Source organism: Lactuca serriola, chromosome 3 (genome assembly GCF_051521515.1).
Source record: "Lactuca serriola cultivar US96UC23 chromosome 3, Lser_US96UC23_V15, whole genome shotgun sequence".
Classification (NCBI taxonomy): domain Eukaryota; kingdom Viridiplantae; phylum Streptophyta; class Magnoliopsida; order Asterales; family Asteraceae; genus Lactuca; species Lactuca serriola.
This window is the reverse complement of record NC_136410.1, coordinates 59,883,622-59,899,000: the sequence shown is the minus strand read 5'-3', so window position 1 is coordinate 59,899,000 and position 15,379 is coordinate 59,883,622. Positions and strand designations below refer to the sequence as shown.

At 40.3% G+C, this 15,379-nt stretch overlaps 2 protein-coding genes across 2 annotated transcripts; one reads left to right on the top strand and one right to left on the bottom strand.

Moving 5' to 3' along the window:
* The first annotated feature begins 7,740 nt into the window (after nucleotides 1–7,740).
* Nucleotides 7,741–10,720, top strand: LOC145092417 (alkaline/neutral invertase A, mitochondrial-like). The gene is made up of 6 exons (XM_079030355.1): nucleotides 7,741–8,807; nucleotides 8,911–9,070; nucleotides 9,143–9,354; nucleotides 9,436–9,929; nucleotides 10,065–10,113; nucleotides 10,200–10,720. Exons 1-6 carry the CDS (start codon nucleotides 8,112–8,114, stop codon nucleotides 10,524–10,526), a joined length of 1,938 nt encoding a protein of 645 aa, XP_078886481.1. The 5' UTR covers nucleotides 7,741–8,111; the 3' UTR covers nucleotides 10,527–10,720.
* Nucleotides 10,721–11,133: 413 nt separating this feature from the next.
* Nucleotides 11,134–14,432, bottom strand: LOC145092416 (C2 calcium/lipid-binding plant phosphoribosyltransferase family protein). Its single transcript, XM_079030354.1, has one exon. It carries the CDS (start codon nucleotides 14,302–14,304, stop codon nucleotides 11,281–11,283), a length of 3,024 nt encoding a protein of 1,007 aa, XP_078886480.1. The 5' UTR covers nucleotides 14,305–14,432; the 3' UTR covers nucleotides 11,134–11,280.
* Between the last annotated feature and the right edge of the window lie 947 nt (nucleotides 14,433–15,379).

The window sequence follows — 15,379 nt, the reverse complement described above, 5'->3', positions numbered from 1 at the left end:
ATATTGTGTTGCTGTTTAGAGGATATTTTGTGCATCAGTGGGGTAGGTGACTTAGAGGATTCAAGACGATTGTTGAGGAAAGTATGGATTGGTGTGGAAGGTAGTATGGGACTATACTACTGAAAGCACATGATCCATACTCGAATCAGTGAGAGTCTTGGAAAATCTAAGAAGCTTATAGGAAGGGGAATTCTTGGTTATGCTTTGATATTGGGGATAGCTGCTTTTCCAGATGAGGATGAGCACAAATGAGGAAGGACCAGGGTTTGGTCCCGGCTCTGGTGGTGAGCCATGTTGCGGAAGGACTGTCAGGATTTTGAGTTCGCCTTGGATCTCTTGTATCAGGCGGTAAGGATTGATTGTGTGATCTATTGCACTTTCGGGATTAGAGACTATGTCTTGGGGATGGTTAGTAGCCGGTTTAGAGCAGGGGTTGCTCCAATTATTGTAGTCCAACCGTTAACGATTGAGCTGGTGAGTGTGCCAGGGTGTGAGACCCTGGATGATATGATTTCTAGAGCTCGAGAGCAGGAATTGATTTGGAGCACATTGGGAAGAAGGGATCAGATCATGTGCATACATTGGAGGGTCCTGGAAAGGGACCCAAGAGTTCGAGTCAGCTTTTGAGAGGCCAGCAGGGCCAGTATAGTTCTTGCAGGAAACTGCACGAGGGAGTTTTCATTTCGAGGGTTTTAGTAAGTGTATCTCTGGGTTTGTTACCCTGCTTGTGTTTAGATTATACCTTCAAAAATTGTCATATTCCATTTGTATACCGTGAGTTATGGGGTGGTTAGTGACGGTTGTTTCCCTCTTTACTGGTTTGAAGCGATCAATGTAATCTGGGTCTATGGCCGAGATCGGTTCAGGGACATGATGTTGAAGGTCTGCGGACAGGATTGGTGACTTAGCCATTATGCTCGGGTCGACTTTTGGTAGCGCCAGGGAAGTGGTCTAGCATTGAGAATTGGGTCTAGACATCGGTTAATTAGACTTCAATATATAAGTGTGACATCATTTCAAGGCGCCTGAGATTATTAGTCTTGCTGGGATTCGGGAGGTTTTTATCTAATCTCTAGGAGTTGTGTGGTCTTTGGGGTTTGGGCCGGTAATAGAACACTCGCACGGACCAGAAACAGGTTGTCAGCAGTTGGTTATTAAAGAGTAAAAAGGATCAGGAATCCTTCAAATATCATGTATTGCGAAGACTTAGTTGAATCTAAGTGGGGGAGAATTGCACATGTATTCAGGACAGGGACAGGTATGAGACCGAGATGGGTTTCTCATCCTCATCGAGGGAAAAAGGGCGGCTCAAGTGGCTATTTGATTTGAGGGTTGTGCGAGTTTGAAGTTCGGTAAAACTCCCCGTCATATGGATTGCGTCTTATTGGGGGCTTAATAACAGAATTTGGGAAAGCAGGTCAAAACTCCAGTTATGAATTGAGTTCAATTCGGGTGTTCATTCGAGTGTTTGATTAACTCTGCATACGTTTCGAATCAATAGATTAGGGGTAAGGTGTTGGGCCACGGTTGTGTTAGGACGAAAGTGATGTAAGACTACGAGGGAGTCGTAGCATTCATGGATGGTCATTTGGTATGGAAGTGTTGTAAGACTACGGGGGAGCTGTAGCATTCACTGATGGTTAGTTGGTATGGAGGTGTTGTAAGACTACGGGGGAGCCGTAGCATTCACTCATGGTCAGTAGGGTGAAAGTGTTGTAAGACTACGGGGAGCCATAGCATTCACTAGCAGCCAGATAGAGATAGAGTGTTGTAAGTCAGCGGGTGTAGCTGTAACATTCACTAGGTTGGTAAATAGCATTAGTGTGTTGTTAGGACACGGAAGGAACAGTAGTACCCACCAGATCGGGGGCAGCAGTGAGGATATGGAAATCCACGGATTAGATTTCGGAATTACCCAGATGGTTTAGATTTGGTTGAGCCAGCGATGAGACTGTAGGAGCGCCACTACAGTTATGAGATCAAGGAAGCAACGGATTGCATAAGGTCGTTTATGATATAAGGCTACCATTGGTCTGGTAGCAATCACTTTTAGACTTGGATTTAGTGATGCCCGGATCCGACGTATTGACCCGATCAGTTAGGTCGGGTTATTAGGGTTTCAGTGGCATGATAACTAGTGGCAACTAGTTCCAGAGATGGATTTCATTCGGAAGTTGTGTGAGGCGACTAAGTGGGAGTCCTTTTAGCTCAGCGACCGGGCAGGAACCCAGTATTTCAGATGACTGACGAACAAATTAAGACCAGGAAGGCCTCGATAGGTTTTGGGAAGCAGCCATGTTCCAGCGTGTTGTTTCAGGCAGTTTAGTGTTTTAGGCAAATCAGTGCTTCGGATAGTTTCAGTGTTGCAAGCAGTAACGACATTTTGGGATTTCATGTATGGTTAGAGTCACGGATAGCTTGAGTTATGCTAACTCACTCACAGTAGGATTATTTGAGCCTGGGTCAAGTATAAGTGATTAGCAGGGATAATTAGGTATGTGGTTCTGTTTCTAGTGGGAACCTCGGGCTATTAGGAGTTAAGTAGTCAGTGGAGAGGCAAGTGGACTGGATTCAGCTATAATGATTCAGTATGAGTGGTTTGTTAGGGATTCAGACCATCTCGAGACAGCAGATTTCCGACGGAGTAAAGGTGATCCTGTTGCGAAGAATTCGTTCACCCGTGGATTTTAGGGCTTTGTGAAGATTGGTCACGGTTACCCTAGGAAGGCTAGGGTGTGCCTAAGATGGTAATCGTGTTACTAGAGTGGTTGGGCGTGTAAGGAATGGTAAGAAATGATTTCGAGGACGAAATATAATTTAAGTGAGGGAGAGTTGTAACGCCCCGTTTATTTAAATAAATTAATAAATATAAGTCGCGGACTAATTTGTGAAGAATTTTGATAGTTGGGGGTTGTTTAGTAAGTTACGGAGTTGTTTTGAGAAGAATTATAAAAGCAATGGTATGTTTGGTAATTATTGGGTTAAAAATTAAGAAAATTTTATGAGACAGGGGCTAAAGTGTAAGTTTTGGGCTTGATTTGAAAGAAATTTAAGAGGGCGGGCTCGAATTGGTAAATTATGGACTAAGTTTGAAAATAAATCTGGAAGTGAGGGGTTGTTTGTGTCATTATGGAGTGTAGTTTATGTGAACCGGGTATTTAACCTCCAGGTACCGTTCAACCCTAACCCTAGCGTTATTTCCTTCAGCCACCATGCGAGACTTCTCATCTGCCACCCCCTTTTCTTCGTCCGTTTTCCGACCATACAAGTCCGGCGCCGCCACCCTTATTCCTCCATACAGCCACTGCCTTCGTAAGACCATGGCGGACCACCGAGACCGATCGAACGAAGCAGTAATGGTTAGAGTTTGGAGAAGCTTCCGTCGCTATGGAATCGTAAACCACCAGAAGCGCCGCTCCTTCGCCGTCTAAGCATCACAATAGCCCCACTATCGGAGAAGTCGTGTACACTGGAGAACCGTCGAGACCGAGGAATACCGGTTGCGTTCGTCGTTGTGTGATTCGTGAGCAGCAAGAAGCTCTTGTGGTTAAGTTGGGTTATGTTCAGTCTTCAGATCGTGGTTGCGTCCCAATTCCGAGCAAAGAAGTGTCGGGGAGTGTTGCTGCTTGTCGGGAACCGGAAAGAAGTTGCCGCCACCACCGAGAGGTGGTGGCTGCCAACTCAAAAGCTATTCTGACGCCTCATTGAGCCACCAGGTGGGTGGCTGGATTGTAGTATGCAATTTGAAGTATAGGATTGTGTATTTTGTCTAGCCAGAAAGTCGGGAATAGCCACTGCCACCACCGTGAGGTTGTGGCTGCCGCCACGAGTCACCGCCGGCCACCACTAGGGTGGTTGTGTGTGTGTTAGAATAGTTAGTGTGTGTGTTTATTTGTGGATTAAAAGCTTGTAATTGTAATTAGCAAAAGATTTAAAGAAAAGAACCATAACCACCACCGTGAGCCACCATTGACCACCACTACCCGAGGTAGTACTGGATGGTGCCCCACTAGCAAAACCCTAATGGACCTAGCAAAACCCTAATGCGCTTAAGATTAATTTTGGGCCTAATTGGGCTATTATTGGGTTGAAAACCCTAATTAGGTTTCAAAAAACCCTAATTTTGGATAACTGGGTTTGGACTTATCGGGACCCGCATTTTTGACCATTGGAGTGATGATACGACTCAAGCCCGATTTCATTGTATGTTAGGACTTAATGGATTAAGTCCTTAATGAATTAATTCCTTAATGGGTTAAGTAGGAACACTTAACCCTAATCGTCATTTTATATGAAAAACCCTAATTGGGTTTTTGGGTTCTTATTGGGAACATATTATGGACTAAGGAAATTATTAGGCCTTAGGATAAGACCCGTTAGAGGGGCTTGGGCCCAATTTCGAAAATTGGGCCATAAGTGGACCATATTTGGGCCTTGAGGATTATTAGCTATTGGGCCATCAGAATGCCAATTGTTTGGACTAGAATAATTAGTTGGACCTTAAAATAAGTCCATGTAGAGGTTTGGATCCAATTTGGAAAATTGGGCCATATGTTGGACTTTGGCCCATTACTTGGCTTTTGGGCCTTCGGAGTGCGATTTGGATCTTGGGCTTAGAACTCAATTATTAATTGGGTATTGTTTGATGTTGACAGTTCGGGAATCTGTCAACCAGTAGCTGGAGTTTTATTCGCGGGACTTCAGCAGTGTCAGGTGAGTCTTCTCACCATATTCATGGGTCTAAGGCATCAAGGCTGACCCATTATGTGATTATGTTATATGTGTTGGTCATTATGTGATTTGATATGATATGTGATTTTTTATGATATGTGATTGTGTGTTTTTGCATGGAAGACCCCGGGGGGAGCCTGTGGCATTGGATATAAGACCATGTGGGGTAGCCCATGGCATTCCTAGGTAAAGACCATGTGGGAGAGCCCATGACATTGGATATAAGACCATATGGGGTAGCCCATGGAATTCCTAGGTAAAGACCATGCGGGGGAGCCCATGGCACTGGATGTAAGACCATGTGGGGTAGCCCATGGCAGTCCTAGGTAAAGACCATGTGGGGTAGTCCATGGCATTCTTACAGGTTTTTGTATGTATGGCTTATGTGTATAGGTAGCTTCCATAGCTAGCAGGATATGTGATACAGGTAGCTTTTATAGCTAACAAGATATGTGATATGTGATATGTGGATTGTATGTATGGTATGCTATGGGGGACTCACTAAGCTTCGTGCTTACAGTTTTGTTTATTGGTTTCAGGTATCATCGTTTGGAAAGAAGAGCTCGGATTGATCGCAGTGCACACACCTATGATTTCCGCAACGAATGATTTTGGGATGAACTATGATAAATGATTTACTTAACGATGATTTGAAATGTTGAAATAAATGGTATCAATGTTTTAGCTAAATTAAAAATGAAATTTTTACCCTTGATTTTTGGGTCGTTACACTACACGTGGGTCATGTTTGTATGGAACAAGAGTGATGCTACATAATAGATTATTTCGTCTATCAAATTAACATTTTGAAGCTTAGTTCGACTTGAAGGTAAAACAATTAAGAAGTGATCATGACACTGAGTTTAGAAATCAAACTCTTGAGACTTTCTACAATGAAAAAGGGATTGCTTAGAACTTCTCAGTTATTTGTACCCCTAAAAAAATGGTGTCATTGAAATATGAAATTGCACTCTCATCGAAGTTGGTCGAACTATGGTCGTTGATGTTGGTTTGTCTCTTCAATTCTAGATTAAAGTCGTGAACATTACATGCTTCACTCAAAATCGTTCCATCATTGTGAAGTGTCATCGAAAAACCTCCTATGAACTCTTAAATGGAAGAAAGCATGGCATTTCATATTTTCAAGTTTTTGGTTGTGTTTGTTTCATACTTATTCAGAGGGACGATCTATTGAAGTTTGAAGCTAAAGTTGATGAAGGGGTCTTTGTTGGTTACTCCTCCATTTTTAAAGCCTTCAGGGTGTACAACTTACGTAGAAAGAAAGTTGAAGACTATATACATGTAAAGTTTTATGAAGAATCATACCTTGTAAGTTCTGAAGATCATTCCTTTTCTATCCTTGATAAACTCACCACTTCAACCTTTGCATCATAATCTTTAGAAGATTTTATAGCTCCTCTAATTGTTCCCTCCTTACCTGAACTACCCTCTTCAGTGACATGTTTGTATGACCTTTATGATGATTCTTTCCCTGACCCTGAAATCACCCAACCTCTGGACCCTGTCTCCGATGTCTCTCCCACGAATCCTGAATCACCAAATCTTCAAAAGCGTTAAAAATCATTGGTGATATTTATACTGATGTTCGAACTCGTCTTCAGGACAAAAGGTTGTGTCGTTAACCCTTTTTTGGATGATAAAACTAATTATTTTAAAACTTGCGTCCATATATCTTAGGGTCATAACATTATTTCAAAACATGCATCCATATAAACATGTGTTGATTTTCTATTCACATTTTCTCATGTTTTGTCACTTTACATGAGGCAGCTTTTAAAACGGTTTGTCCCATAGTGAAAATCTCACTCCTAAAACCCATAAGAGAGAAAATCCCTCTTAGATGTTTGTTTTCCTATATTCATCTTTTAGTTGATAGTAATTTCAACACAAGTCAACTGTATGAATGGAGAAAAATACCTAATGGGGAACCTGAAACATACACATGGTTTGACAAGGAAATTCCCAAGTTAACTCAGAATGGGGATTCGGATGGGAAAATAAAAAAGTAGGGATGGGTACCTCTAGTCACTAACCCTGGACCCGAACCCGGTAGATTTTAATATATAAATATAATATAAAACATATATTTATAGTAAAATTTACAATTTCTAAAATTTGATCCAATTATCCCTACTCATTAATAATTACTTGGTTAAAATTATATTTTTCTTTGTTCGTTTATCTAATTTAACATCGTATATAAAAAAAATAATAATAAAAAAAATCTCCATGATTATATATCTTTACCTCAAATATCACTATAATATTATATTGGATGTTTATTCTTTATCGTGTTTATTTTGTAATGTTAAAATCTTTTAACCAAATTGTATTTTAAGAGTGGAATATCAAATAGTCTATCTTACATGAGTAGTGATATGTTTATGTTGTAGCATATATAATAAAAGCATCACATTTCATATGTTGAAAGTTCACATTCAATACTATGTCCATGCTATAATATATTCAATCATATCATACACTTTTATAGCTAAAATTAATTGAGTTTCTATGTATGTATTTAAATTTTGGTAGAAAAATTGTTTCTATTTTTTCTTTACATAAAGTTTTTACATTAAAATAGAAAAAAAGGGATTAACAATCACGATTGGGGGTGGGAATGGTGATAAGTATAGATATGAGGATTAGAATTAAGATTTCGGGATAAAGATAGACATTGCATTACCTAGTATTTTCTTGTTCCTCTTCCATGAACCCAAAGATTTCATCTTTTTGGACAAAGAAGTTTTGTTTCCATTGTGGCGAGGAGAGAGAGGGATTTTAGTTATATTTGACCAAGTCAACAACAACAATTCACCAAGTCAATTTCCACATCAGCACAAATTGTCCTAGTTTTATAATCCATTTTGGCAAAAACAGAAAAACAAGATACCTTAGATCGGTTTTTTAGGAAACGTTTTTTTTCAGAAAAAAGTAATGAAACTATATAATGGTTCTGTTACATTTGTCCTATTAATTTCATATGGGTTTTTATTTTAAAAAAAAATACACTTTTACCAAATACGGAAATATTTAAGCATCCAAGAGATTTTGCTTTCTTACTTCTCCCCCAAAAAGAAACTCTCGCCTACTTGCAGATCCATACATTTAATCCTCTCTGTTTCTTCTCCCACAAAATCTTTTACGCAGGCGCCCTCACCCACCACCACTACAATTTCGTCTCCGTAATTTCCTGCAGTACACCAATTTGATTATTGGTTCTTTTAGATTCACAAAAATCTATGTAATCCACATTTATATTTATATATATATATAAACGATTTCTTCATTTGATTTAGGAAAAAGATCATCAATTTTACCCATTTCGTTCGTTCATCTGAATTTCTCTTTTCTTTGTTATGAACGCAATCAAGGTTTACAACAATATGAAGGTTGGTTTCAGGCTTTTAATTCAAAGCCGAAGCGTCGTTCTAGGATTCATCAAATCCCCAATGTTAATTCGCAATCACCATATCTCCCCACCTCGATTTTTAGGATTACGATGTATAAATCAATCCCAGAAACCCTTTTCTGTTACCAATCCAAATTGGGGCCAATCTAGAGTTTTTCCCGCTACCTGTTGTAGTTCTAACAAGAATGGTAGCAGTAAACCTCGTTACGTATCGGATTATTCAACAAAATTAGAAACTAGCGTGAATGACAAGAATTTCGAGAAGATTTACGTGCAGGGTGTTGATGAATTAGATGAAAAGACGCCGGTAGTGGTAGAGAAGAAAGATGAAACCGTAGATAGGGATGGGGAAGAATCTAGGTTAAAGAATGACGTACAAAATGAAAATTTAGTCTCACTAGATCCTACACAGAGGGTAGAATCAGAGGCGGAGAAAGAAGCGTGGCGGTTGTTGAAGGAGTCAGTTGTAACGTACTGCGGCAGTCCGGTGGGGACGTTGGCCGCCAATGATGCCGGAGATAAGACGCCATTAAATTACGATCAGGTTTTCATTCGAGATTTCGTCCCGTCGGCTTTGGCTTTCTTGCTAAGGGGAGAAGGAGAAATCGTTAGAAACTTCCTCCTCCATACTCTGCAATTACAGGTAATTTTGGCGATTTTGAATACAATTATATGTATATAGTTGTTCGTATACCAAAATCACAAATCTTTCCAACTCCATTGATGATTCTTCGTTGTTTCTTAAGAGTTGGGAGAAAACCGTGGATTGTTACAGCCCGGGTCAGGGATTGATGCCTGCAAGTTTCAAAATAAGAACTGTTCCCCTTGATGACAACAAGGTTGAAGAAGTTTTAGACCCTGATTTTGGTGAATCTGCTATAGGCCGTGTTGCGCCTGTTGATTCTGGTAAACCTTACCTTCATAACATATATACTATGATTATAATCAATTGGATTATTGATTCATGAATTAATGCAGGATTATGGTGGATTATCATGTTGAGAGCATACACAAAGATCACTGGTGATTACGCAATGCAAGAAAGGGTCGATGTTCAAACAGGCATCAAACTGATTTTGAATTTGTGTTTGTCAGATGGTTTTGATATGTTTCCTTCTTTATTGGTTACTGATGGCTCCTGCATGATTGATCGAAGAATGGGTATCCATGGACACCCTTTGGAGATCCAAGTGAGCTTTTTCTAATATTCATGTCATTTCCTATTTGTTGTTTTCTTTTGGCTTATTTTGTGTGTTTCTTGGATCTTACAGGCGTTATTCTACTCAGCCCTAAGGTGTGCACGGGAGATGCTTGCATCAGATGAAGGATCCAAGAATTTGGTGAGGACAATCAACAATAGACTGAGTGCATTATCTTTTCATATAAGAGAATATTATTGGATAGATATGAAGAAAATCAATGAAATTTACCGATATAAAACCGAAGAGTATTCAACAGAAGCAACAAACAAATTCAACATTTATCCAGAACAAATTCCTCATTGGTTAATGGATTGGATCCCAGAAGAAGGAGGTTACATGATTGGCAATCTACAACCCGCACATATGGATTTTAGATTTTTTACACTTGGTAATATTTGGTCAATAGTTTCATCTTTGACCACTCCAAAACAAAACAATTCCATATTGAACTTAATAGAATCCAAATGGGATGATCTTGTTGGCAACATGCCTGTTAAGATCTGTTACCCTGCCTTGGAATATGAAGAGTGGCGCATAATCACTGGTAGTGACCCGAAAAATACGTGAGTTTCTTCCTTTTCTTGATTATCGCGAGTATTATATTTTACAATTTTCGTCCTTGTGGTTTGTTGAAAATTACGGATTTGGTCCCTTCCGAATGTTTTAGTAAACACTAACAAGCTCTTGAATTATCGCAGACCATGGTCTTATCACAATGGCGGTTCCTGGCCAGTTCTTCTATGGCAGGTAATTTTCACTTAGACATTACAACAAACAATACAACTTGTTATGTCATGTCTGAATCATGGTTTTTGTTTTTTTGTGTATTGTAGTTCACATTAGCTTGTATCAAGATGGGGCGAATAGAATTAGCAAGAAAGGCGGTGGATCTTGCTGAAAGTAGATTGCATGCTGATCATTGGCCAGAGTATTATGATACAAGAAATGGAAAGTTTATAGGGAAGCAATCTAGGCTTTACCAAACATGGACAATTGCTGGATTTTTGACATCTAAAATGCTTTTGGAAAATCCTGAAAAAGCATCTCTTTTATTTTGGGAAGAAGACTATGAGCTTCTTGAAATATGTGTTTGTGCTCTTACCAAAACAGGCAGGGCGAAATGTTCTCGTGGTGCTGCCAAATCACAGATTCTCGTGTGACAACAAAAACCCTACCCTATTGTGTTGTACAGTAATACGATATCAAATTTTAGAGTAAGTTATAGATATAGCAGTATATAAAAAAAATTAAATACTGCAATTTTTTTGTATTTGATATCATTTATACCCAAATATTGTTTTGTTCTCCGATTAATTCAGCCAGTTAATCGAGTAATATGAATCATAAGTTACAAGCTTCTTTTGTGGGACTATTTTTGTTCTCTAATCTAACTATGTTTGTTATGCAAGACAAGGTTGGACTGGATTAGACAAGCTTTTTAGGACTATTTTTTGATGATTATGATGACTAGGGGTATTTTCGTCCTTTGCACGGACGAGAGATTATTATCTTATTTTGTTCCAAACAAGTCTTAGGCTTTAGGGTTTTATTTGCGGGTCTTTGGGTTTAGGATGGGGATATTTGTCTTTTGTGTAGACTGAGATATCAAATGAGTCTTATTCAATGTTTTTGAATCAAACAGAAAATTAGAATCTTTGTTCAGTTCTAACCTAACATGGTGTGTCAACATGAACATGTCATATCATATGGAATTGGGCCAAATCTTGAATTTTACACGAGAATATCAGGAACTTAAACAAAAGCAGAGGCCGAAAAACTAAAGAATTTATGCCCATAAAAGGGTTGCAGAAGATAACAATCCCACTTGATCTAAATGAAGTGCACAGAAGGTGCTACTAAAAATTAACAATCCAAATAATTAAATTAAACTTTCTACCAGAAAATTAAAGCTGTTTATAGGATCTGATCGGAAAGTGGTGGGAGTCGCCGGAAAAAGTTGACTGGAAGTGACGGCATGTCCCCCCTGAACCGAGGGTGGCGCATGTAAAAGAATCCCCACCCCAAAAGAAAAGCCTTAAATGGTACAACATAGAACACCATTGACGCCAACAAACAAACCACCACAAATATTCCGGTGGCCCTCGGGTCTCTCCAACTGCATAGCGCCTCCAACCTCTCTCCCTGTGCCGCCACGTCACCAAGCAGTGTCTGAGCCCGGCCCGCTAGAGCCCGTAACCGGTCATACCGAATACGGATCTGATCTGCTGATTTCAAACTCGGAAACCCGTCAAATTCCTCATCAAGCTCTTCAGGCCCAACCGAATCAACTTGCGAGAGTCTCGGGTCCATTGTGACCGGGACCCGCGTCCGGTATCGGTATCTTAATGAGATAATCAAGAATGCGTACAAGCAAACTGTTGGAAGGATCAGATGTGGGCACAGAACTATAGCCATCAGAAGAACATGAACAAGAACCGTTGTTGGTGGGTGAACCCATGTGCGAATCGACTCGAGCCACCTAGCCAAAGTGGCTGCTTTTGACAAACACCCGACAATTCGAAACCAGTTTGACTTGCTTCTCCTCATACTCCAAGTGTGAGTATCCGAATCCAACATAAACTGGACTACTTCTTGACCCAAGGCTGGCTCAGATCGAGCCAGCCTTGCAATCACAATCTTCATAGCATTATGCCTCAACATATCTTGCTGCATAGGCCCCAATGGGCGTACATAGTGCATCCGCGGAAGCATTGGAGTCGAGTAAGCTTGGAGTAGACTAATCCACGAAGAACACGAGAATCTCACTGCAATCTCGATCTCACCCATTTTCTTGGCGCCACCAGGGAGGAGCACGATAAGCGAATATGAACCCACGTACACACGATTCGTGTCGAGAGTCGAGAGTCGTACCCTAAGCTTTCCGAGTCGTACATCTTTACTAGGTTTGTCGTCTCCTTCACCTTTTTGATACCTCCCGTTGTCAAACACACCGATCGTGAGCACAGTGCATGGGTCGTATACATCCCATGTGTACTGCTCGTTCCACCGTGGATTAAATCGATCAAGGATTGTACGGGTGCGGACCCACTTGGGTCCGTATTTGGCAACCACGTAGGAATCTGTAGTGCCACGTGTACCGTCTTTTGTTTTCACCGGAAGCAAATTGGTGGCCCCACGGATTCCGACCTCGAGCAACCCGATTGGTGGTTTCGATAGCTGTTTTGCGGTGGGCCGGACATCACTGGTCACGTGAGCTGCCTCGTCAAGCACGTGATAACCACCTTCCAAACAAACTCCAACATGAATTCTACCTGCGTAGGGCCTACTTTCATCTCCAACTAAATTGAACCATCTTGACCCAAGCGTTGACTGGTCGTCTGTGCGCTTGTCTATGCTAGCTACCTGCACCTTCGCATGTCCAACAGTTTGACCGTTGGATGCATCTTCCACTGTGATCACCAAAAACGGCTCAAACGGCTCGGCTGCGACGAAAACCAAATCTTCATTCCACGTAGGATTTGATGAAGTGCTGGAGGACCCGACCGTTGTCCGGTTCGTTTTAAACAGCTGTGGCCCGAGTTGACCTTTTACAAACAATTCCGGATTTTTTATTTTAGGCTCGGGTCCCGAGCCTAGCTGCAAGTCTTGGGTTTGGATGACCGTTAGTCTCAAATACCACAGCTTCGGAGAGAGGTAGACTTTGGCTCGGGTTTCCGGAATCAACCCGCCGGAATCCGATTGCCATGCCTCCTGAAACGCTTCGTCGGCTTGTGTCCCTAACCAGACGGCGAGCATGATATCAGTTGCCGGAGAATTCTCCGGTGAGCCGTCGAGAGTGTACCATTGTGGAGCTAAAGGACTGTCTGGTGGCACTCTTTTTGGTACTTCCGGCAAATCAAACGTCACCGTTCCCAAACAACTCTCCAAGATTTCTTCTTTGCCTTCTTCCACTACTTTCTTCTTCTGATCGAATACAGAAACTTCTAGAGAGGTTGAGTTCAGACCTTCTTTGTCAAATGCAAAAACCTGATCCCAATCTTTGCTTGTACCTTGTGCTTTGATGTTGATACTGTGAGTTCCGATCGCTAGCTTCGCATAGTACATCGTTGAGTCGTCGGAATCCTTTTCCGCTCGTTTTGCTTTTACAACCCTAACGTAGAGAAATGGCATCCGATCAACGAGATCGAAGGCGGTGCTTCCACGGTGATGATTGGAAAGCGAAACCGCATCAGAGTTCATATTTGACGGTTTTCTGGCCAACTGAAGGCTCTGTTCAGTCTGTTTTGGTTTAGGCGACTGAGCTACAGCATTCTCCACAGGAGGAGGTGGCGCAGGTGGCGTTGCAGCTGCCGCTGCATCAGTGGATGGGGTAGCGGGAGCCGCCGGTGGAGCTTCTTCTTTTTTCTGATCCTCTGGCGGCTTTTCCTCTTTCTTTTCTCCTTCATCCGCTGGTTTTTCTTCGGTTTTTGTCTCCTCCTCTGTTTTCTTCTCTTCCGGCGGCTTTTCCTCTGTCGCTGCTGGCGGTGTTTCAGCCGCCTCAGGCTTCTGCTCTTCCGCCGCTGGAGCTGCCGGAGGTTCTTCGTCTACATAACAAATCTTAAGCCCGATTTCACCTTTAATCTGCGAGAAAACGCTCCTCTTCTCCAAAGGATAATAAACCAAAGCCTCCGACCCACACTTGGGAAAAGTACCTCCAGCGATTTTCACTTTTCCGAGGAAAGTGCTCCTCTTACCGGTTTTTTTATTATCATTGTAAACATTAAGCTCAAGAATCTCCGTCGCCATGGACGCAATATCATGAACAAGAAACTCAACCTTTTCATCCCACTGAGGGTTCAGATCTCTGGAAATCGTCTTCGTCCGTCGCCGCTGACCATCGAAATCGACGATTACGTAAGCACTCGCAGTCCCCTGTCCATCTTTAGGCATCAAATTTTTTGCATTACAAACCTCCACCATTATCTTTCGATTAGCCATATTTTCAAGATTTAACAAATCGAATAGCACAGATGAAACTGAAATCGAAGTCGAGACAATGAATTGGTTTTAGATAAAAGAAAGATTGGGGGAATTCTGAATGAGAGAGAAATTGTGTGAAGGGTTTAAGAAGGGGAGAAGAGAAGTAAATGACAGATTAGTAAAGTACAAGGGTTCATGTGGAAATGACTGTACATGTGACCGTTGTGCTATGGTTTTTTTGTTGTATTGATCAAAATAATATTTCCATGATCTCTTAAACTTTTTGCATTCTTTCTAAAAACACAAATTTCATTTCCATCCACTTTTTATTATAATAAATTAAATTATATATTCTTTTAGTAAAAAGTTAATATAGAATAGTTTAATATCTTGTTCATCCCATATTATTAGCACTAACATTTTCATTATGCGATTAAATTTAATTTTAAATTTAATTTAATTACATAATCAAATTTGGACAATCAAAATGTGACCATTCACCTGTTAAATAAACATTACAAATATTTAAAATATATATATATATATATATATATATATATATATATATATATATATATATATATATATATATATATCCCATTTTATTTACTGGACCTTCCATTTATATCATGTGTGTGATTAACTCTAAAAATCTTTAATAATGCTATATTTCACTCTCATAAGTCGTAAGTCATAATTATCATTATGATTTCCTTTGAATATAGTATGATAAAAACATTTTGGTACAATTAATATTCTTATTGTCAAATTATTTCTTTTTCCTTTTGTCTAGTCCCACAATTTACATTTATTATCTCATTAGTGATTAGATAATTATTATTATTATGTTAATACACTAATGCCTCATAAAATCTTACTTAAGCATACAATTAGGACTAAGGAGAGTATATCACAGTGGTCATCTTATTTATATTCTTAAACTTTTGATGATAAGTTTATTGTAAAAAAAATTGATAATTTAGTTAGTGGGTGCATTTGGGATTATAAATAGCAAAAAGCCACGGGGGAAGCACGTGAGGAAACAGCGAGCATAGCGGGTGCAGGAAGATACAGCCGTTATGTTGCGTTTTGG

Bases quoted from the DNA above. Each gene is read 5' to 3' on its own strand.
- LOC145092417 (XM_079030355.1), top strand. From the start codon at position 8,112: ATGAACGCAATCAAGGTTTACAACAATATGAAGGTTGGTTTCAGGCTT. The intron at 9,355-9,435 runs GTGAGCTTTTTC...TGGATCTTACAG, and splicing joins GACACCCTTTGGAGATCCAA to GCGTTATTCTACTCAGCCCT. The intron at 10,114-10,199 runs GTAATTTTCACT...TGTGTATTGTAG, and splicing joins GGCCAGTTCTTCTATGGCAG to TTCACATTAGCTTGTATCAA.
- LOC145092416 (XM_079030354.1), bottom strand. From the start codon at position 14,304: ATGGCTAATCGAAAGATAATGGTGGAGGTTTGTAATGCAAAAAATTTG.